This window comes from Gymnoscopelus microlampas, assembly GCF_963454915.1.
Source record: "Gymnoscopelus microlampas genome assembly, chromosome: 3".
Lineage (NCBI taxonomy): Eukaryota > Metazoa > Chordata > Actinopteri > Myctophiformes > Myctophidae > Gymnoscopelus > Gymnoscopelus microlampas.
The window spans coordinates 52,529,206-52,552,607 of record NC_139940.1 but is presented as its reverse complement, the minus strand read 5'-3'; the positions used below and the strand labels follow the sequence as shown (position 1 = coordinate 52,552,607).

Genomic DNA, 23,402 nt, shown 5'->3' with positions numbered 1-23,402 from the left:
GGGGGTGTGGGTGAAATGAATCCTACAAAAAGTGTCATGTTTGTTATTTTGTAGGCTACCACGCTGTGTAGCCCAATGTAATATTCAGACAGTGCGCATATCCGACATAAAAGAACACACACACACACACACACACACACACACACACACACACACACACACACACACACACACACACACACACACACACACACACACACACACAGGAGTGAAAGTCCACTCGTGAAAGCGAAAGTACAAGTTGACAACTCCTCTCCATGGAGTTGAACTTTTCATGAGCTTAGGGTCTGTGACAGTTGACCTTCATTTACATGTTGCCTACAACATATAGAACATTTATTTAATGTTGTTAGAACAAATCTGTGACTCAGTAAAAGTTGGGGCTGCCTGTTTTGTAAGTCGACAATTAAGGTAGGCCTAATGTGTTTTTTATTATGTTGATGTTGTCTAAACTGTTCGTTTAGTGTCATTTTCAACAGTTGTTTCCTGTTTTACTGTTGTTTGAATGTCAGTGCCAGCAGTGGCCTCTGCTTTTCAATTATTATTTATTTATTTTATAAAAGGACGCCTTTTTAATTATAAATGATTAATGTTATAATGAAGACTTGTTTAAAACAAAGGCCTTTGTGTTGGATCAAGTCGTTTTCCGTGAGGCATGTGCACAGATACATACGACCTAATTGGGGGGCTTGAGCCCCTAGCTGCCCTAGCCCCTTTGTCCTCAGATTTGAAAAATGTTGAGTTTTGATGTAAAAAATGTTTTTCTTTTTTTCTTTTTTATTGAAATCCCCTAAAAACAAGGATTAGGTGGGGTACATCATTCAATCAAAGTAATTGATTTTAGAAAAGTAATCCATAATTTAATAAAAAAAAACTGATCTGTAGTAGCCTACTACTAAAAATAGACCATATCAAGTACCCCCTCACCACTTAAAAGTAGGGTAAGTGATATTTTTTGGTTAAAACAAAAAGGTTTTTGTTAAAAGGTTAAAGGAGGAGTTCACCCAAAAAATGGCATATTTTCTATCAATTGCACACCCCATGAAGCCTTGAATTCATGGATTTATTTTTGTTTTTGTGGCATTCCTAAGCCAATAATTTGATGACCGGGTGTGTATCCGGTAGGAGACGGGAATCAAAATATTGGCTTAGGAATGCCACAAAAACAAAAATAAATCCACTACACTATTTTATAAAATGCTAGGAAAAAAATAGAGATAAATAGTAGCCTACTATAAAAATGACTAGACCAAGCAATTGCAAATGAGCCACCATCATTGCTACAGATCTTTCCTTTCACACAAAGTGGAAAGCAGGCCTTTAATGATGATAATGTGGCACTGTTTCCAGCATGGAGATGAAATACCCCATTCTAGACCTCTAGGCTTCCTAGAGGGCGGGCCAGAGAGTACAGCGGCACAATTAAAGGTGCACTGTATAGAGGACCCTCAACATGTGATTCCAATTTGGAGATACTTCGATGTTGTTTTCATGATATATGGACTTTTTTGTAAGTAATGCCCTGCCACAAATATGAGAAGGCAATTCCAGGCAAACTGTGTGGATTATCAAAACCCTGTTTGATGGTCATCGGACTCACAAGACCATTTGTACCTAATTTGGTGAAAAGAATCACCTTCCTACAACAAACGGTGCCAATTTTTGCATTTGTGGTGTCTCCAATGGGTGGAAGTGAAATGGCTTTTGGTTCTATGCTGTTTAGAGGGATACATGATGAGTGGGCACCTAAATGTTGTGGGCACTTGGTAAATATGGCAACCTCGAGAGTGGGCACCTGGTAAATCGGTGTACCAAAAAAACAGAGTGGGCACCAAAACAGGGTGTGCACCTATACATTTGGGCATCAAAACTGATTTGGCAACGGTACTACTAGGCACATGAGAAGTCTGGGCACCAAAACAGACTGGGTATACATCGGGAATATTTTGTACAAGAAGTTGGGCTGTGTCCACAGATAGCATTTTTTTGGAGCGTACGGGTATCCTCAGTGATGAGGCAAGACGTTAAGGAGTAGTGTAAAACTATTTGCACAGGATTAGTGTGGGGATCTCTGGTAATTTGTTATAATTATGGAAGACGTCTGTGTTCTAATCCTGTCCGACTCCGAATAGGGCTAAAGACATCAAGAGCGCAAAATAAACACATTAGGAATGGACATATGAATGGACATTTGAATATAATAAAAAATTCAAACAAATAAAACATTTAACAGAAAAAGGAGAGAGTAAAACTATAGTGCAGAAGAAGGATAAAAAAAGGCAACGGCAAACAGAAAGGTTTAAAAGAACTGATATTTGTAGCGGACCTGCAGTTTTCTGCATGGCAGTTTGTAGTTACGTGCATGTTTCATCAGGATTTAAAACATGCCCATGCATTCATCTTCAATAGACTTGCGTGGCAAATAAACATTTGGATAATGTGTTTAAAAAATAAATTGCAGCGCTATATTCCTCATTATATAGTCATGTTTTTTTTGGGTGCACTCACACAAACACAAACTGCAGTTTAAATTAATGACATTTAATCACACAAAATAAACACTTTTGGTATGTATTTAACTTCATGGTCTGCTTTCTGTCCCCAACATCAGAAATAAATGTGGAGACGCAACGTTATGGTACACACATGATGCCAAGCCTCGTTTAAGCCAATGGTCTTTACACCTGTTTAACCCACAAGTCAATTTCTCGCCTGCAACTGGTTCAAAATGCTGCTGCCAGGCTTCTGATAAACACTAAAAAACGTGCCCATATCACCCCTGTCATGGCAACTCTCCACTGGCTTCCTGTTGTTTTTAGAATTGATTTTAAGATACTTGTATTAACTTTTAAAGTTTTGGTCTCCTCTAGTTTACTCAAATGTGTTTTATTGCTTGTTAGAACTTGTGTTAAATATGTTATTCCCTTATCCCTAGGCTTTTAAACTTGCATATTGGGGGATTTTGGCACACTTATTGGGGGCACTACCTACACATTTAACTGTGTTTCTCATTACACGATTGCATAATCCTTAAAAGCTGTGCCTCGTTGTAAAGGTAAATAATCAATGGTAAAAATGATATAAAATACAATACCAATTGGTATTATTAAAGGGGAGAAATAATTGACTGAAGTTAAGTTAGGGAACTTTTTGTGGGCAGTTTATATATATATATATATATATATATATACACACACACACACACACACACACACACACACACACACACACACACACACACACACACACACACACACACACACACACACATATAAAAAATGTTTTGTCATCTTGTGTTGTGTCATCTCCAGGATGTGGACCTTGGTGAGATTGTCAGGTGTTCTGTTAGTCCTGTTCATGCATAATGTTACTGGAACCAGCCCAGGTAAACTGCCTCTATTGTCTTCATATTAGGATAGATACAATGCTTAACAATAATATTGATGGGTTTCATAGTTGTTCAGCCAGTTAGTACAGCTACTACATAGACACAACTTATTGTGATGACATCGGTTGAAGTCTATCACACTCTCAATCATATTTTATTTTTCATATATTATTATGTAACATGGTTATTACTTAATATTAGGACTGTCAAAGTTAACTCGATTAATCACAATTAACCATAATGTTAATCTCGAATATTTATTTTAATCGCAATGAATTGCATATTTATTTATTTTTGTCATTTGGACTATCCGTAGTTTAGGACGCAGATCTCTATGTCTGTGAGCATGCTCCTTATGTTTTGCTGTTATGTGTTGTGGATTTCCATTGTAGATGTTACAGTACCATTGCTGTTGTTATTAAACAACACAACTCATTAGGCATTACATGTATTTCTTCAGCTACTTTCAATAGGGAGCTAAATGCTACTAGTAGATTGGAATGTAACAGGGAGGCCACAATATCCTCTGCTCAATTTATGTTTGTTTTATTTTGTAGAATCCTGTATGAGGTCCATCATTTAGGACACTACAGTACTCTTATTAGTAAATTAAGCAGATCATAATACCCATTTGCTGCAGCCTGTTTTATGCCAATGCAGTACCATTTGATTTTTGACTTTTGGCTTTTGGATTTATTTCCAATAATAAATAAACATATTTTTGTATATACCAAGCATATTTTCCACTTCCATGTTAATAGGGGTATAGAATATACCTCTAAGGTACATTGTGAACAGATAAAAAACGGATGACTTATTTGTGATTAATCGCGCGATTAACTATTACAAAGCATGCGATTAATCGCGATTAAACATTTTAATTGTTTGACAGCACTACTTAACATTAATGTATATTTCATTATTCAGCATGTGCAGTGCAAGTTTAATGTAAAAACTCTATTATTAGGACATCTTGCATGCACATAGGCTACAGAAGATTTCTTTCAGGCTGCTAATTTTTATTTGTAATGTTTTTCTTCTCACTTAGTTGATTATCAAGTGAGGCTGGTTGACGGACCAAACTGCTGTTCTGGCAGAGTAGAGATCTACTATAATGACACCTGGGGGACGGTGTGTGACAATGGCTGGGATATGAAGGATGCTCGGGTTGTGTGTAAACAGTTAGACTGTGGATGGGCCATGGAAGCACCAGGGGTGGCACGCTACGGACAGGGTGTTGGGAGCATCTGGTTGAATGATGTCAGATGTGACGGTAGTGAATCAACTCTCTCACAGTGCAGACATGCTGGGATTGGAAAACACAACTGTGGTCACAGTGAAGATGCTGGTGTTCGTTGTTCAGGTAAATATGAATACTTGTATCATTATTAACTGCAGTGTTTGTATGTGTGTTGACATTTGTTAACACGTTGGGAATGAAGCCTGTTTGGAACGCGTACCCCTCTCGTTAGCCTGGTATCCAGACTGATTGCTACGTTTGGGAGTCACTTCCTGACACTACGTAATAGAAATACGAGTCAAATAGGACCCTGGCCAGACTGAGTAGCGAAGTGATAAAAAGACGAACATAGCGAATCAGTCTGCATTCCAGGCTACCCTCTGGTTATACAGTATCTGTTGTCAAATGACTTGTGCAGTAACCATTATCATAGTACTTGAGTACAGTTTATCATGTCATTACTATGAATTCATATTGATGACATCAGGGATATCCATGAATCCAATACAATTTATTTATATAGCATATTTTAGAAACATTAAGGGCCCTTTTTTACGCGAGGCAGTATCCGGTATTTAAGGCATAGCGCAAATGCGCAACCATACTTAGTGCCTGGAGGAGTGGTTTATATGTAAATAAGGCGCTATACTATTTTACCCATAGACTAACCGCATAGTGCTAAGACGACTCTGGACCACATCTTAACTGCAAAAAGGTTTGGTGATAGGCTACAAAAGTGTGTGCCCCGCAGGCGGCTTTATAGTTCACTTGGGCAGTTCTGATTAAAGTGATTGTAAATGTGATTGGCATTCAAATTTTACTGTAATACACAAAAGTGTGACTGTTAATTACTTGTGTTAATTGTGTTTTTTTATCATCTTTGGCTAATCAAAGACACATAAAATGTGGTGGATCTGCGTGGTGGATCTGTGTTCGTTCGCTATAGCCACACCAGACCATTCAGTTTAATTAATCCATAACACACCCAATTCTCAACTGATTGCTACTATTACAATTCAAAGTTCTCTGTAATCTGTGAAGTGTCAATGTTAATTTGATGTATCAATTATGATTTGATTACCACTCAATCAAATGCTATAGGTTGAAATGGAAGTGTCGGGTGCACAGCGCAGGCATGCATGAAAGGCAGCAAAAAACCCTGCTTAATCCGTATCAATCCAGACGATCTGAAAGACTCACGTTTCACTCAATTTAGGTGGCACTTCAAAGACTTTGCTTCATGTTCTTTCTTTTTCTCTCTCTCTACAAGCGAGCAGCGCACTTTCACTTTCACTTAGTTGGACCCCCGACTATGCTGCCCAAAAATATCTGATCTCCAAGCATACATACTGTGTGCTTATGCTTAGGCTCGGAGATCAGATATTTTGGGCAGCAGTAGCAATAGTGAGCAAACAAGTGAAACATACTGATACATACACTTGCTGCACTTTTGGAAAGCCAGAGACACAGGGGGAGATGCTTTAATAATAGCCAGCTGAGAATGTGAATATTATTTTGGTTTGTCAATATATCACAAATGTGTTCTGCACCTGAGACATAATTAGACAGAGGCTACAGTGATTGTGACGGCCATGTGCTTGTTCATCTCTCCGTTCAATGTGCTGTTTGTATGCTCTTTTGATCTCGCCACTTACAGAAGATGGCACTGCGTGGTGGTTGTAGCACACATTGATCTTAAAGGGTATGGCCGATACTCCGATTGGTTTTATTAATGTAACGCCCAAACCACACCCATGACTAATTCAGGGCTGTTTAGCCTCTAGAGCCGTGGCACATTTTACCATCCTCAAAATAGCGATAGCCACACCTCCATGGCGCAAGTTAAGACCTAAAACCAGGCGGTAATTACTGCCTTCGAAACAGGACCCAAGGTTTCCAAAGTGCTGCACAAGAAAGAAAAAACGAATAAAATACATAAAGCAACCAAGAGAAACTAAAATATACAAAAAGAAACACAGTCATCAACATCTAGCAAATCGACACAGAGACCACAACTCAAGCTGGATTACAAGCCCAGGTATAAAAATGAGACTGAAAGTGAGAAAGAGTTTCAACATTGGGGGCCATTTTGATTTTGGGGACAATTTTGTTTTGTTTTAAGGCAAACCTCAGGTGATCGGGTCCTCTCAGACCCTGCTGGCCAAAATGGGGGATGATGTGATCCTTCCATGTCACATTGAGCCATCTGTCAACGTGGCCAAGATGACAGTGGAGTGGACAAGACCTGACCTGAAGCCAGAATACGTGCATGTCCGCCAAGAGGGACTTGACATCACTGACCATCTGAACCCGTTATACAAAGGGAGGACATCCTTGTTTCCTGAGCAACTGCCTGATGGCGACATCTCATTAAAACTGCTCAGGGTGAAGCTCTCAGATGAGGGAAGTTTCAAGTGTTTTGTTCCGACCCTGGCCAGCTACAGTGTAATGCAGCTCCTTGTTGGTAAGATGTAGTGATCAAACATACTGTAGATGGAAAAACAATCAGAAAGAAAAGAACAGGACAAATTTGCTTTTATTACAGTGTTTTTGTTTTTGAAGAAAGACTTCTCAAATTTGACTCCTGAACTGTTGACAGTACCTTCCATTGCCCAGTTTTCAATTACACAGCTAGCTAGATAGATACAAGACAGACAGACAGACAGACAGACAGACAGACAGACAGACAGACAGATGACCGACCGACCGATTGATTGAATACTTTGTTTGTCAGAAATGTAAACAGCATGTGGTACAGTAAGACATTAAGGCTAAAAGGATAACATTCCATTGTAGTCCTAAAGATTGATTGATTGATTGATTGATTGATTGATTGATTGATTGATTGATTGATTGATTGATTGATTGATTGATTGATAATCATGTGTATTTGTTTTTTCAGGGGCTGTGTCTCAGCCAGAGATTTCTGTAGTTGGACCAGAATACAATGGTTTTTCTTTGACATGTGATTCTGGGTGCTGGTATCCAGAACCTGAGGTGTCTTGGCTGGACAGTGAGGGAAACCTCCTCCCTGCTGAACACTCGGTGACAGACAGACGTTCTCAACATTGTTACACTGTGAGGAGAACCGTGACGGTGCGGCAAGCAGGTCACGTGAACTGCAGAGTTCACCTACCACACATCAGCTACAGTGTTGAGACACACCATTACATTCCAGGTAATGAACATTTCCATCACTCTTTACACCTTGAGAAAGTAACACTGTCTAACAACATAAGTATGACTGCTTTTGTTGCAAGGATCACAGTCGTATAATTCTTATAGTTATGTTATTATAATGCTATAATGCATTATAATCACTGCTATAATTAGATGTGTATCCGATCTGGTCGAATCCAATACAGGACGTTTTTTATGCGTCTTTATGACCAAATAGGATGCTACAATTGCAAGCGTTTCAGTGCTGATTTAGAGCACATTACATAGTTAAGTTCAACAGAGACATATTCATATTTATTTTAGCATTTTAAAACAATGCATCCGTTAAGATAACTACATAATTATGATGGCAGGCTTCTTATTTTAATTGACGACAATATATCAGACTACAGACTGTGTGTTATGTTATGCACATCCAGTAACTACTGGTGCAAGACAACGTGTACACATTGTTTAAGTCACAGGAGCATGGTTTTCATATTGTAAAAGGGACACACTAAATATTTCCACCGGAAATGGCCAATCTGCAAGCTCATAACATGGAGGGCTGTGACGCGTTGTGAGCTTGTACATCTGATATCTCACCGAATATACGGCCCCAGAAGAGGGATGCAAGGGTTCAAATGTTTAAGTAAAGTAATGTGCAGGAGGTGGCAGAAATTTAGTTTTTGTTTTTCTTGAATAGACTTGTTTCGCTTTACTTAAAGCACAAAGCAAACACTTACAGTGACTTACCCAATAGTAGAATGGGACATCTATACTTTGTATAGTCTGCTAAATCAGTCAATATCCTTGCTACAACAACACTACATTACAACTAAACAGTGGTTATTCTAAAATGTAAAGAAAAACTGAAAACTACGGAAAAAGACAATACAATTACTCTAACGGTGCGTTTTAACAGCGGGCAATACTGGGCGACATCGTCCAAAAATATAATGAAAGTCTATGAGAGCCGGCGATCGGGCGAAGTGGGCGGGGGGGCGATGAAAGATGGATTTTCTTTATCTTTTTGGGCGATGTTGCCCGGCATCGGCCAGTATTGCCCGCTGTTAAAACGCAGGGTTAGACAAAAACAAGGAGATCAGCTTTGATTACAAACTGTGTGAAATCCAAACATTTTAAAACAGCCGCTGCTGTTTTTGTCAAGGTTTTTCCTATCTCGTGTCTGTAGTACATGAAATGAGTTAGCCAACATGAAATTATAGGTGTCTGTGTCAACTAACAGACGGGACCCAACACGTTTAGTTGCGTCACACCAAAACTGGTGACCAGTGGAAGTCTGGAATTCGGTGACCACTCATTGACACAAATCATTTGCATATTCTTATGCACATACACACACCAACACACCGCCCCCCTCAACGTGGATATCACAAAAAAAGCCGAAGCTTCCATTCCATACCTGCTGACGTCGGGACCGGGTCCACTGGGGCTGCGGCCGTAGGCATGCGATAACCAAAACATAATATAGCTCGCTATTGTTGTCACCGACCTCCTCCCGAAACTCTTCTTCTGACTGTTTGGCGGCAGGCTCGAGAAGTGTATTTTGTTCCTCCAGTCTGGCCTTTTTAAAGTAGTTACTTGACTTGCCATTGTTTTGCCATTTTAACACACTACAGTATGCCATGCATGCTGCATAAACAAACATCTCCGTTTCACCTTGGTTTGTTTGTAGTTTGTTGTTTGTAGTTCGCGCTGATCGTGAATCAATGCTTTCTGGGAGCTGTGCTGGGATGTGTAGTCCTTTTGCGAACCAACAACAGAGGCAAAAGAACCGACAGTTGTAAAGTGCTGCCTATTTATTCACATTAAGCAAGACGATCACGCTAAAAACACAACAAAAAACATTTTAATGAAAGAAAGTAAGACATTATGAAATGTATTTATGTATTTATTTATTTATTCATTACAAAATTGCACAAAACCGATTGGGTGGGCCAGCTTTCTATGTGGGTGGGTCACGGCCTACCCAGGCCCACCCGTGTCCTCGCCCCCTGAATGGTGGTATGTTAATAGTTGCAGCCCTTATACAGTGTTAGAAACTGATTATAATACATTCTAAGTATGTTTATAAGTATTGACATGGGCTTCATAGAAATGGTCACCAACATTCATGACTGTCTTTCAGAGAGTGATATTCCTACAGAGGGTGGACTAACTGCAGGAGCGATTGCAGGGATTATTATCACAGTGATTATCATCATCTTGGTGGCATCAGCAGCAATACGACGATATTTCTACTCGAAAAAACAGAAGCAAACTAGTAAGTCTTAACTTATTCAAATGTATATTTATTTGATACAGTAAATCATCCATCTAGGAATCTATAATGATAAGAATGGGAAGATCGAAATGAGTAACACACACACATAACTTTATCATTGTTCAATAATCCTGAAAGTCTAGTCCGTTACTTTTGAGGGGAAGAAATTGACTTCTAAAATGCAGTAGTCATGAAGTATAAAATCATGATGTACTGTAGTGAGATTTTGTTGCAGAGTTCCACTGCAATCAACTGCACTGCATCTGTCATTTTATTCTGGTTATATGAATGTTAAATTAACCAAAATGAAATTTAATGAATCAACACATTTTCATGACACGTTACCACACATACTGTAAGCTGTCAATTGGTTAAGAGTCCCTCAAAACACGATTTTAATTTGTTTCAGAGACAAATCCATTGATGAATGCTTCCAGTCATCCTCAGGTGTCTTCAGGTAGGTCCTCTGTTTTATTTTGAAGTCTGTAGCCTTAAGACAGACAGGGTGCGATTTTTCGCACGGAAAAAACGGACAATATAATTTTTTAAATGAACACATGGTTCTCAATGACCTCATGCACACCGGCTCCGAATTTACTGTGCAGCGATGCAATGCGGCGATGTGTTTTTTTCCAATCGAACCCAGTTCGATTTGTGCGTCTTTTCGCATGCGGTAAAAACTGATTGACTAATCGCACCCTGTCTGCAAAGGCCTTTAGGTCCACTGATTCAGCTCTACAGGTTGCCTTAAGTCTTTATAAAGTCAATCATGATGGGAAAACTCTGGATTTTGAAATACAGATGTATCTATGAAAACACAATGGGGTATAGCCTGAACTAGAAAGGTGCTACTTAATAATATATTACTAAAATTAATAATGATAAAACATTTATTAATGAAAAACAAAAGGGTGCTATAATCCAAAATGCACACATTATTATGGAGGGGAAAAAATACAAAACTCTGGATATTGAAATAAAGATCTATTTATGGAAAACACCAAAGGGGTGTAGTGGAAAGTGAAGTGGAAAGTGAATCTTGACCATCAGGTCATAATCTTTGTCAGATCCTGTATCTAGGTGAGACATGACCTTTGACACTATCTAAATGTCTCAAAAGAAGAGCAGGGAGACCAAATACCACCACCCCAATTGTATAAGTTATATTGTATTAACATACTCTACCATACAGATTGGACAACATTACATTTGATTAATTTAACAAAACTCACATAGTGCCACTTTAATATGGCATTAATTAAATAATTAAGATGAAAAAAAATTAAAAAAATAAGGAAAAACACAAGGGGTGGGGGATCTAGACTAAAGGGCATTGTTCTAGGCTAACCTGTTTCATACCCTGGGTGTATGCCCATAGTGTATATAAAATCATGATATACTTAGCAGTTGTAGCAGACTGCCTACAATCAACTGCACTGCATCTGTCATTTTGTTCTTGTTATATAAATGTTAAATGAACCAAAATAAAATGAAATAAAGCATGAATATTAAAAACATATGTATATAGTTTAGCTCCGTCCCTTAAAGCAACAATTTAATAAAACATTTGTCATGAATTGTTACCACACATACTGTAAGCTCCAGTCAACAGGTTAAGATGCACATCAAAACACAATGGGCCTCATGCAGCAATAAGTTCCTAATGTTTCCTCTTACATTTCTTCCTAAGTGAATTCCTAAGAGAAGTCGAGTCAGATTCATGAAGCGTTCTTAAATGGCAGAATTGTTCGTAACTTATGTTCTTATGATGATGAATCCCAGTCCTCGTAACTTGAAGGGGTGTGCCAGTTAATCCAAATTACCATAGGTAGCCGCCCCACCAATCCCCATATAAGGCATGACTGCATGGCCCTGCCTGCAGTCACACCTGTGTGTGATTGCTGCTCACAGACATCACAGGAAATCACACAGAAATAAAGTTGAGAGAATGAAGTAAAGAATACCTAAACTAAAGTCTAAAGATGGTTGAACACCAGACTCCAAACATAAAAATAAATAAATCAATAGTTCTGTGGAGGTATTTCTGAAGTGAACAGCACATTATTTTATTTAATTAATGAATGTATTTTATTATTTCTCTCACATTAATCAACATATCACCACTAGACATCAATGTAAATTTGCTGAAATTACCATGTTATCCATATTTCATGTTCAGTAGTAGCATTAGTAGTGGATATAAAAAAAAATATTACTGAAAGCTGGTGGGTGGATATGGAGGGTCTTTAAGGTAGCAGCTGCTTGGTATGTAATGGGGTGGAAATAGGGGTGTGGTGGGTGATATGGTGGTGCAAGGAGGGGTGTAGGGGGCTGTGTGGGGGGTATGGGGATGGGGGTGACGGGTGGGTATAGGGGGGCTTTTGGGTAAGAAGGGGACGGGAAAATGGGGGTGTGGCGAATGTCGGGGATATGGTGGTGGGGGTATGGGGGGGGGGGGCGATGAGGGTCGGGTTGGGTGGGGGGTTATGGGGTGGGTACGGGGCTTGGGCTTCAACTCAACCGGGTTCCTCGTTTGCTGTGGACCCCCTGGGACTCCCTCAAGGACCCCTGGGGGTCCCCAAACCACACTTTTGAGAACCTTTTTTGCTCTAAAGATATGATAAAAATATTATTGTAATTTAAATCCCATATTATACAACTGTAGAATTGAAGAAACTTCGAGAATGAATTATTTTTGCACAAACATGTCACACTTGAGAACTCAAAGGCCAGCCTAAGAGTGCTCTCTAGTATGCGTAGATTTCTTCTTAACTTAAGAACAAATCACAGCTAAGAAAACATTTGTGAATGCCAAAATCTCTTAAAAAACTTCTTAAGTGAGTCTAAGAACAAATTTGTTCGTAAGTACGGTTCATGAATCGGGCCCATTGTTACTCAAATGTGTTTCAGAGATGAATCCATTGAACAATTCTTCCAGTCATCCTGAGGTGTCTTCAGGTAGGTCCTCTGTTTTATGTTTAAGTATGTAGCCTTAGGTCCACTGATTCAGCTCTACAGGTTGTTCCTAAGTATGGGTTGGTGACCAAGAGTGACAGGTGTAACAGGCCAAAATATACCCCCACCAAAATGTATAAATTATTATGGAAAATCTGGAATACAGATTTATTTATGGAAAACACAAATTATAATGGAGAACAATAATGAAAAACACATGAGGGGGGGTGGGGGGGGGGGTATAATCTGGACTAAAGGGGTATTTGCTGGGCTAACCTGTTGTATGGCCCTACTGTATGTCAATGCAGATCAAAACACGATTGTAATGTGTTTCAGAGATGAATCCATTGATGAATTCTTCCAGTCAAGCTGAGGTGTCTTCAGGTAGGTCCTCTGTTTTATTTTGAAGTCTGTAGCCACTGATTCAGCTCTACATTCAGTCCAAAATATACCCCTGCCAAACTATGCCCGGTATACTAGGTATTACTTAATGCTAAATCCAGTATTTGATTTACTCGAGTTACCTTATTTATGAAACAATTTGAACAGGAAAAATACTGTTTGGTCTAGCCCAAAATATATAAATCATGATGGGAAAACTCTGGATATTAAAATAAAGATCAAAGATATAAAAACACAAAGGGGTGTTATATGGAATCGAAGGTTTTACTCAATAAGGTATTACTAAACTAATTATGATTAGAAAAATGTATAAATGAAAAACAAAAGGGTTGTATAATCTGGATAGAGGGGTAAACATCCAGTATATTATTCACCCGAATTATCTTATTCATGAAAAACACGAGGTGTAATCTGGTATGGAGAGATATGGGCCCTATTTTGTGCCCAAGTCGCACTACCCAGTTGGGGATTTAGCATTGCGCAAGTGGCGTTCCCAGTCACACTTTTGTGGTTGCAGTAAAATTGGAATCACATTCACAATCCCTTCATTCAGGAGTGCCAGTGTTCGACTCTGCGGCCGCATTGAGGCACCTACCTGTAATGTCGGACATATCCCGATGTTTGCATCATAAGCTCTTTGATTGCCTTTGAATAAAACCACATGTATCACCCACATGACACATGTTACTGATTATAGAGGATGTTATATTATTATAATCTGTTAGCGCAGCTATAAAATGAACACAGTTTCTGATTTTCACCTTCTAAAGGAGACTCGGCTGGTGGTGTGACATCACCACAGCAACATGATGATCTCTGTGAAGAGGATGCAGTTGGTGTCTTGACTTTGCCTGAAACAGAAGAAGAAAAAGGTGAACTTTTTGTGTTCTTGGTACAATGCCTTGAGGTAACTAATGTTGCTGGTTCTTCCTTTTGTTTCCAGGGTGAGCACTCCAAAACTATAGTTTCTACACTGCTATTTACTATTATGTGTGGATGTATGCAGAGAGCTTCATTTTCTGTCATGCATTAATCTCGACTAGGTCTGCACAATATTTTATTTAACATTGCACATTGTGATGAGGAAGAGAGCAAGGAAGTGTGTGTGTGTGTGTGTGTGTGTGTGTGTGTGTGTGTGTGTGTGTGTGCGTGCGTGCGTGCGTGCGTGCGTGCGTGCGTGCGTGCGTGCGTGCGTGCGGGCGGGCGGGCGGCACACGGACACACGCTGGTTCCATTCCATGCTGGGTGATCAGCAGCTGCAGGAGAAAGACCACTCACTCCTCTTTGCTCAGTAAACGCAAATGCAATTTTCTCAGTCAAAGTTAAAGAAACTTTCATATGGCAACAATGAAAAGTTAATCTATAAGGAAACGTAGTTTAACAGCCCTCGGTCAACGAGGTGTGTGCATCTTTTACTCTGGGACCCATGGAGTTATGAGTAAGTTGTAACATGACTCCTCTCATTAAAGCCCCATTCGATGGTGTGTGCGCCCGTTTCAGGAACCAGTTGTAGCACAACTGTTACATCTAAAAGTCCACCACGCGTTCCTCTGGTACAAAGATGTTCACTAACACTGGCACAAAGATTTTTGCATATCCGATCTGTGCACCCAGTACCACAAACAGTTGCGCGACGCACGCACCAACTTTTAGCGGCTTAAGGAAGAGGCTAGCCTGCTTACTGTGAGACGAGACCTTTTCGGACGGGCAATAACACTCTCTCTCTCTCTCTCTCTCTCTCTCTCTCTCTCTCTCTACAGCTTTGAGAGACAGAGAGAGAGAGTCGGAGAGCGAGAGAGCGATAAAGAGAAACAGAGAAAAAGTGAGAGAAGTTAATGTAGGCTACATTTCAAGTTTATATTTGATTATTGGCTGATGATAACAATTGGCACAAGGCATTAATAATCAGACATTGAAGATTACAGGGAGAGAGTAGGCTAAGTCAATATCACCATAAAGTACATTTGGGTGTCCTCACCACAATCACTCAAATATCATGAAAATGTAACAAAATAATGAAACTCTGAGGTCTTATTATGAATGGCCAAACATTTACACACTTATCAGTACAATGATGAGTCTCTGGAAATGTGTTTCATTCATTTTATACAGATCTGTAACATTGGATGTATATGGTTTTGGCATGTCCCACACACCACTCTGCTAACTACAGTGTGTCTAATAAGTGGTTAATTTTTTGATTTTTCTTTTTCTTTTTACATAGTTTGATTGTCCACAACACCTTATTTGATAAAACAAGTCATTTTGATTTTAAATTATATGATATAGTCTGTTTTTATAATCAAATTGAACATTTTTTGTGTGTCCCTGACATTGCTGTCCACCCTGTCATTTGGGGGTAAACTGGCCCTTTAAGAAACTTACTTAAGTTTAAGTTCCCATGTTGTCTTCTTCCTGTCTTACTTCAATGGAGGCTGAAGCTATGGCAAGTTGCCAGTACATATTTACACTTATATATATTGTATTTTTCATAGTTTATGTGTGTAGTTGTATGTTGTCAAGCTTAGCATGTCCACTCTGTCATACTGAAATATCAATGAATATAAAAACTTTTCTGAAATTTGAAATATATCTGTTAAAAAGTATAGAGTCACCTTGCTAACTGAGCTAAGTTGCTAACAGAAGGTCCAGCATGTGCCGATTAAATCCTAAAACTGACTACCCTGTCATTGTCCATCCTTTGAATTTTTCCCTGACAGGGTGGACACATTTTACTGTTGACATATATTACAGTTAATTCATAAAAAGTGTGGTAGCTTGACCAACATGCATTTCTAACTGTACAACATCCACTTAATACAATGAGTAAAAAGTTAAATCGAAAATCACAGTTTAAAAAAATAAATAAAGCTAAGTCCCAAATGTACTTTATGGTGATATTGACTCCTTATGACAGACATCCCTTCAGAATGACGCGTGGTATAAGACGCGGTATAAGACCCCACAGGATCCGCGCCCAGTGGCGTGCCCACCATAGAGGCAGGGCAGGCGGCCGCCTGCCCAACTAAAATCTCGCCTCCCCTAGAAAATAAAGTAAAAGACTGACTGAAAAACAGGCAGTGAAAAAAATCCAAACAGAATGACGCGTGGTATAAGACGCGGTATAAGACCCCACAGGATCCGCGCCCAGTGGCGTGCCCACCATAGAGGCAGGGCAGGCGGCCGCCTGCCCAACTAAAATCTCGCCTCCCCTAGAAAATAAAGTAAAAGACTGACTGAAAAACAGGCAGTGAAAAAAATCCAAACAGAATAGTGGGCGTCGAGCCATTAGCTCGCCTCCTCGTCCATTCACGCGGGCAGGCAGCTAATCCCCACCGTATCCATTCAGCAGAGCGACCCTCGCCTATAGTGATGCAAATGTATGCCTTTGTCTTCATGGGGTGCCAGGAGTGGGGTGGGGGTCTGTGCCATCACCTGTACTCACCTGGTATATAAGGGGCTCTGAGAGCAGCTTGAGCCATTCATTACTAAACTACAACATGAAGAGACCACCGCTGAAGAAGAGATTCATCCAGAGGACGCTATACCTTTTTATTAACTTTTTTCAGTTTTGTAGTGTTGTTGTTAACTTGTTTCCCTTGTTTCCCCTGAGATTTTCCCCTGAGTACCCCCCCCCCCCCCCCCCCCCCCTTCGGAGGGGAGGATAAAAAAAAATCTCGCCTGCCCTAGATGTAATTCCTGGGAACGCCACTGTCCGCGCCTATGGGTCGAGAGGCAACTCTTGTTGGGGGATTTGCTAGACAGAAAAGGTTGAGAACCACTGTATAGAACAAGAATAGCACTACTTTGCTATTTACAAATGAGGTTATGTGGAATATAAACATAAAATGGCCTACTAGTAAGCTACTTTGTCATGGATGTTAATGACCTAATGTGATAATTAAGCTTCATTAGTTTAATACACTTTCAGGGTACGGATATACTGTATAACCTCCTGCAATCTCCTGAATACCTTCCAGACACTAGCCTTAGTTTGGATTGGTAGAAGAATAATAAAAAATACAAACAATGCTGGAGGTAATTTGCATAATCACTAGGCGTCAATCTAAGTATAAATTCAATATTGTCTTTGTAAGTATACCTGCCTAATTGTCCCAAAATAATTTCAGAAGACTAGTCACATCACATGCTATTGTGTTTGGTGCATTGACATCAATTGTATTGTATCAAAGTAAAAAAAAAAAAATACTTAATATTGCAATAGCCTATCGACAAAATGTGTTTTTTTTTTTAAATATTGTGCAGCCCTAATCTCAACCACTCTCTTTGTCTCTTTCAAACTTCACATTTTGTGCAACACAGGCAAGTCTAAAGGTTTCCATATTCCACAGTGTTTGTACGTGCATGCAAGCGTGCACACACACACATACACACTCGCACTCACACTCACACTCACACACACACACACACACACACACACACACACACACACACACACACACACACACACACACACACACTCGAAAGCCAATGTCAGAATGTGAAATCTCCATGACTATTATTACAGAGCCATCAAGATCCAATGAGAAGCAGAAAAGGACATCACCAAAACCACGGAAATGGTTCCCAATCAGTGAAAGATGGAGGCAACAATTGGAGAAGCTTGCAAACATTGATGACTGTAGTGTTACAAAAGTTGGCAGTCTTGTGTTAGGGAAAGATGATGAATTCCACATAGCAACGGGAAGTGGTGGAACCGAAGTCTTCTTGGGCTTAAGAGAGGATGGCACTGAAGTTGCAGTTAAGAGAATGACTAAAAACAGCTATAAAGTGCTGAAGAATGAGGAACGCTTTTTACGTCTCCCAGAGCTTGATGATACTTCGATTGTACGATATGTTGACTTTGTGGAAGATGAGAACTTTGGTTACCTTGGTCTTCAGCTATGTGAATACTCCCTAGAGGAATACATCAATGAACACAGCCTTTCTGAACTGAAGAGGAAACAGCTTTCAAAGCAGGTTCTCAAGGGCTTGAAAGTTCTTCATTGTCAGAATCCTCAAATTCTCCACCGGGATATCAAGCCCCAGAATGTCTTGATTGGTAAGCTTCAAAATAGAAAAGAAAACAACATTAATATAAGTAACATATTGTAGAAGTATTAGTTTTTCTCAATCTAAACCCCTGTATTATATGTATCTACCCAATTTGCCTTGCAGATATTCAAAACAAGGCAAGATTGGCAGATTTTGGAATAAGCAGACAATTGCCCAAAGGACACACGAGCTATCACACAAGCATTGCAGGAACGTCATGCTGGAAGGCAAAGGAGGCTTTGGATGGTGGAGTTATAAAAGCAAGCACTGATATTCAGGTAGTTTTTTTAGGTAGTTTTTTTTTGTTCTGCATGAGAACAATTCCATTAATGATAACAAGATAATGTTCTTGATAAGTTTCATCCTCATTCTTAAGGTGGCTGGGATGCTGATATATTTCATCCTTTCTGGAGGACACCATCCATTTGGCAAAGGCCCTAGATGTGAAACCAACATTTTGGATGGAAAGTACAATCTGGATGAAGTTCAGGATGTGGTTGCTAAGGATCTCATTGAGTCGATGATCAACGAAGACGCAAAGAAAAGACTCACAGTGGAAGAATGCTTGGCTCATCCCTTCTTTTGGTCAAATGAGAGGTATAACAGTCAAACATTTTCCCTTCCACATATTATTAATCAATTCACTGATGTAAACATTATTTCAGCTCATCTTAATCAGTTTTATCTAATGGAAAAGAGCTTATGCTAGCCTTAATCCTATATAACTGTCTGTCTCTCTGTCTGTCTGTCTGTCTGTCTGTCTGTCTGTCTGTCTGTCTGTCTTTTTTTCTTGCCAGGAGAGTAAAGTACTTGAGAAGGTTTGAAAACTTTTCAGATGATGATAAGGCCCTTATCAAGAAGGAATTAGACCAGGATGATGAGCAGGGACAGTTCACCACATGGAAACACAAGGTGAGTTTATTGTGTGAAAAGTTATAAAACCATAATTGCACTTTGACTTTTTCTTTTCTCTTTTCCCTACAGTATGTTATTCCTTCTATTCTTTATTTCTCTCTAAATGCCCTTTTAATGCCTTTAAATTATTTGTGTAGGAAATGTTCACACTACACTTGCTTTGCCAAGGAAATTAAAGCATAATTTCATGCTCACGTTCATCCTTATTTTCCCAAGTCCATTTCATCTTTCATTTGTATGTTTTAACAGTTTCCACCTGAGTTGGTCCAGAAGATGGATGAAATGAAGAGCTACCCTATGAACTCATTTGGACTGCTGCGTTTCATTCATGATCTCCATGAGCACTAGTGAGTTGTGAAGTTTAAAACAACACAAAGAGAAGTCACTCCTTCCATTTATAAATGAAATATGTGTGTTTTTTTAACGGCGTGTCGTGGTGTGTGTGTGCGTGTGCCTGTGCGTGTTCACCATCAGACGAGACTTGACACTGCTTTCTATTTACAGTGCTGGAGATGCAGCTGATATTAACCTGATGGAGATGTTTCCTGGTCTGTTTGGATGTGTTTACATCTTTGCCCTTGAACAAGACTGGAATTCAAGGCCCACCCTGAAGGAGATGTTTCAGAGAGAAGACGATGACGCCAGTGCTATATGAACGTCCACAGACCCTACAGAGAAAGACAAAGACACGTTTCAGTTAACAGAGTGTAAACGGGTGGAGTTTTCAGTGTATGTCTTATACACCAAGTGATTGTGGTTTATTGTGTCATTGAGTGCAGGTGTACATGTGTTGAGATTTGGTGCATCAGGATTGGTGAGCCACTCTGATGCCATCCAATCATGATCTAGGCCTTTTAAAAGCAGGAAGTTGGCAACCAGGAAACAGATTTGTCATGGGTGAGTAGAGTAGAGTGTGCTCCAGTGCCACCGGTATATGTGTGTTTAATTCTCAAGTGAAATAAGGCTACCTGATTTGAGTATGGTGTAGCACATTTATGTCCACTGCGCATCAGGAATTAGACTCCTCTGCGTGAGGGAGCTTTCTGCTTTAAGGCGTGCTTCACTCTGCTCACCCTGTAGTAAGAATGTTTATTTTATTACGTGCACCTAATGTTAAGTCTGTTTGAAGTATGTATTGAATTTTATTTTGTAACATTTTAACCCACTGTATCAATAGTTGTATTAGCCCCGAGCTCCTCTCCACTGCGATGCCATGTCTAGCCATTAAGAGTAGTCAAACTAATTGTGTGTGCTCTTAATGGCGCTGAAACCTCTTTCCCCTCACTCCCCACACTCCCTGCCTCCCTCCTGTGTGCGGACACCTTTGGCACCCCCGGCTACTGATATAGTACTGTCATTTAAATCCTTTTTGATAGTAATTAGCAGCTAATTAGTAGCTTTTTTGTAATTAATAAATATATATTTCTAACCATGACCTTCTTTTTGCAGTTTGAAGTCTTTTACTCTGCCTTGAATTATAAATAAAAATATAGCTGCAAGCAGCGATAATACGGGGCCAGTGAGAGAGAGACAGACAGACATGGAAACTAGAGAGAGAGAGAGAGAGAGAGAGAGAGAGAGAGAGAGAGAGAGAGAGAGAGAGAGAGAGAGAGAGAGAGAGAGAGAGAGAGAGAGAGAGAGAGAGAGAGAGAGAGAGAGAGAGAGAGAGAGAGAGAGAGAGAGAGAGAGAGAGAGAGATGGAAACTGGAGAGAGAGAGAGAGAGAGAGAGAGAGAGAGAGAGAGAGAGAGAGAGCCATGGAAAGGGAATAGATTGAAGAGAGACATGGAAACGGAATAGATTGATGAGAGAGAGAGATATGGAAACAGAATGGATAGATTGGACATCTCAACCTATTGCCATTAACAGGAATCGAACTCTCAACCTTCGGACTAGGATAAGGATAATTCCTTTTAACAGGTCGTTCATGAAAGTCCTTGTGGTCTTGTTTCCAATGAGAACCTGTGAGCAATTAGGGGGTAAGAGTCTTGCTCAAGGACAAATTTAATTTCATCGACGCATATGCTGGGATGGCCTGGAATCGAACCTGGGGCAACCAGGGCCTCTGGTTCCCTAGGCGTGCTCACTAACCACCCAGCTATGGCCGCCCCATGATAGGCTAGTAGGCTGCAACACTACCTATAGTGCTATAGCTTTGTCCAGTCTGATGTTGTCTGTTGAAGATCATAAACTCTTGCCTTCTGTCATGAACGAAGCCAACACTAAGATCACTCGTTCACAAACCATTTACCAATAGAGAAATTGTATGTCTCCTCGCTACCGAAAACAGTGAAAGCAGCCGATCTACAAGCTCAGAAACACGTTGCTATCTGAAAAGTTTTGAGATTGTAGATCGGCTATTTTCAGAATGAAGTATGTCATACGTTGAAAAAACGTACTCTCAAATAAGCATTTCAGGTTATCTTTACCATTTGCACATGAATTCATTGATACAGTCATGTTGTTTGCAATTCAACTTAAATTAAGTCTGCATCAAGTGAGGCTTGAACTGGCGACCTTGAGATTGTGAGGCATTCATTTAAGGGAGACGCCATTGGCCCAACAGACAAGTAACTGTGAAAAAGGAGATCACACAGATGATACAGTTTCACGCAAATAGCTGAAAAATCCTGGGTTTAAGTGTTTTTCAAACTGCTCAAAATTGCGGACAATCTAAGGGCGGAGCTTAATGGTCAAATCGATACGTGTGTTCCTCATGAGTCAAGGCACATGTGTAAGCAAGTTTCACGACTTTCGGCCAAACGAGGCATGACTTATGCCTGTTTAAAGTCTGCCTTTTCAAAAAATTGCTATAGCGCCCCCTTTTGGCCAATTGGAGTGAGATTGGTTTCAGTGATATTTGGAATGACCCTGTACATTTCTGCAAAGTTTAAAAGAAATGTGAGTCTGCATGTATGTTTTAGGCACAGATGAATAATTTTCATAAAACTGTAATAGTTAAAATCTATCTCCTCCTGGGATTTTTGAGCAATCTGCACGAAACGTTTAACACTTGAACTTTGGACCACTGCCTACAAAAATTTCAAACGGATTTTCCATAAGTGAAAAAATGCAGAAGTTAGGAGCCAATGACTGTTTTACATATAATTCAAAATGGTGGGCGATCTAAAGGTCAGAGGTCAAAAGTCAGACCACAAAAGTTGTCGGGCATGAAGAGACGCATGTGTGTATCGAAGTTTCATGGTTGTAGGTCAAACAGGGCATGAGTTGTACCTGTTCAAAGTTGGCACTTTCAATTGAGTGATATAGCGCCACCCTTTGACGAATGAGTGTGAGAATTATTTCTTGGTAGTTTTTCATGAGCATCTACCATATGGCCGAGTTTCGTAAAAAGCGTATGCACGGTTAAGCCAGAACTGGCAAAAACAAGTATTTTTCAAACTGCTCAAAATTGCGTAAAATCTAAGGGCGGAGCTTAATGGTCAAATCGATACGTGTGTTCCTCATGAGTCAAGGCACATGTGTAAGCAAGTTTCACGACTTTCGGCCAAACGAGGCATGACTTATGCCTGTTTAAAGTCTGCCTTTTCAAAAAATTGCTATAGCGCCCCCTTTTGGCCAATTGGAGTAAGATTGGTTTCAGTGATATTTGGAATGACCCTGTACATTTCTGCAAAGTTTCAAAGAAATGTGAGTCTGCATGTATGTTTTAGTTACAGATGAATAATTTTCATAAAACTGTAATAGTTAAAATCTATCTCCTCCTGGGATATTTGAGCAATCTGCACGAAACGTTTAACACTTGAACTTTGGACCACTGCCTACAAAAATTTCCAACGGATTTTCCATAAGTGAAAAAATGCAGAAGTTAGGAGCCAATGACTGTTTTTCATATAATTCAAAATGGTGGGAGATCTAAAGGTCAGAGGTCAAAAGTCAGAGTGTGAAAGTTGTTCATCATGAGTAGACATGATGAACAACTTGAAGTTTTATTGCTGTAGGTCAAACAGGGCATGAGTTGTACCTGTTCAAAGTTGGCAT

The 23,402-nt window shown here is 39.8% G+C and overlaps 2 protein-coding genes across 2 annotated transcripts; both read left to right on the top strand.

Annotated features, from left to right (window-relative positions):
- Positions 1-258: 258 nt before the first annotated feature.
- On the top strand, positions 259-7,103 carry LOC311041905 (scavenger receptor cysteine-rich domain superfamily protein-like; the record flags this gene model as incomplete). The annotated part of the gene is made up of 4 exons (XM_084052387.1): positions 259-411; positions 3,312-3,385; positions 4,437-4,751; positions 6,751-7,103. The coding sequence occupies exons 1-4, from the start codon at positions 344-346 to the stop codon at positions 7,101-7,103; spliced, it is 810 nt and encodes a 269-aa protein (XP_083908513.1). The 5' UTR covers positions 259-343.
- A 582-nt stretch (positions 7,104-7,685) lies between these two features.
- Positions 7,686-20,728, top strand: LOC311041462 (serine/threonine-protein kinase/endoribonuclease ire-1-like). The gene is made up of 12 exons (XM_084051843.1): positions 7,686-7,806; positions 9,940-10,074; positions 10,484-10,531; positions 12,985-13,032; positions 13,366-13,413; positions 14,202-14,303; positions 17,960-18,493; positions 18,610-18,764; positions 18,863-19,083; positions 19,284-19,398; positions 19,651-19,748; positions 19,906-20,728. Exons 3-12 carry the CDS (start codon positions 10,498-10,500, stop codon positions 20,054-20,056), a joined length of 1,506 nt encoding a protein of 501 aa, XP_083907969.1. The 5' UTR covers positions 7,686-7,806; positions 9,940-10,074; positions 10,484-10,497; the 3' UTR covers positions 20,057-20,728.
- The last annotated feature ends 2,674 nt before the right edge of the window (positions 20,729-23,402 follow it).

Bases quoted from the DNA above. Each gene is read 5' to 3' on its own strand.
- LOC311041462 (XM_084051843.1), top strand. From the start codon at position 10,498: ATGAATGCTTCCAGTCATCCTCAGGTGTCTTCAG. The intron at 13,414-14,201 runs GTAGGTCCTCTG...CACCTTCTAAAG, and splicing joins TCAAGCTGAGGTGTCTTCAG to GAGACTCGGCTGGTGGTGTG. The intron at 19,399-19,650 runs GTGAGTTTATTG...ATGTTTTAACAG, and splicing joins TCACCACATGGAAACACAAG to TTTCCACCTGAGTTGGTCCA.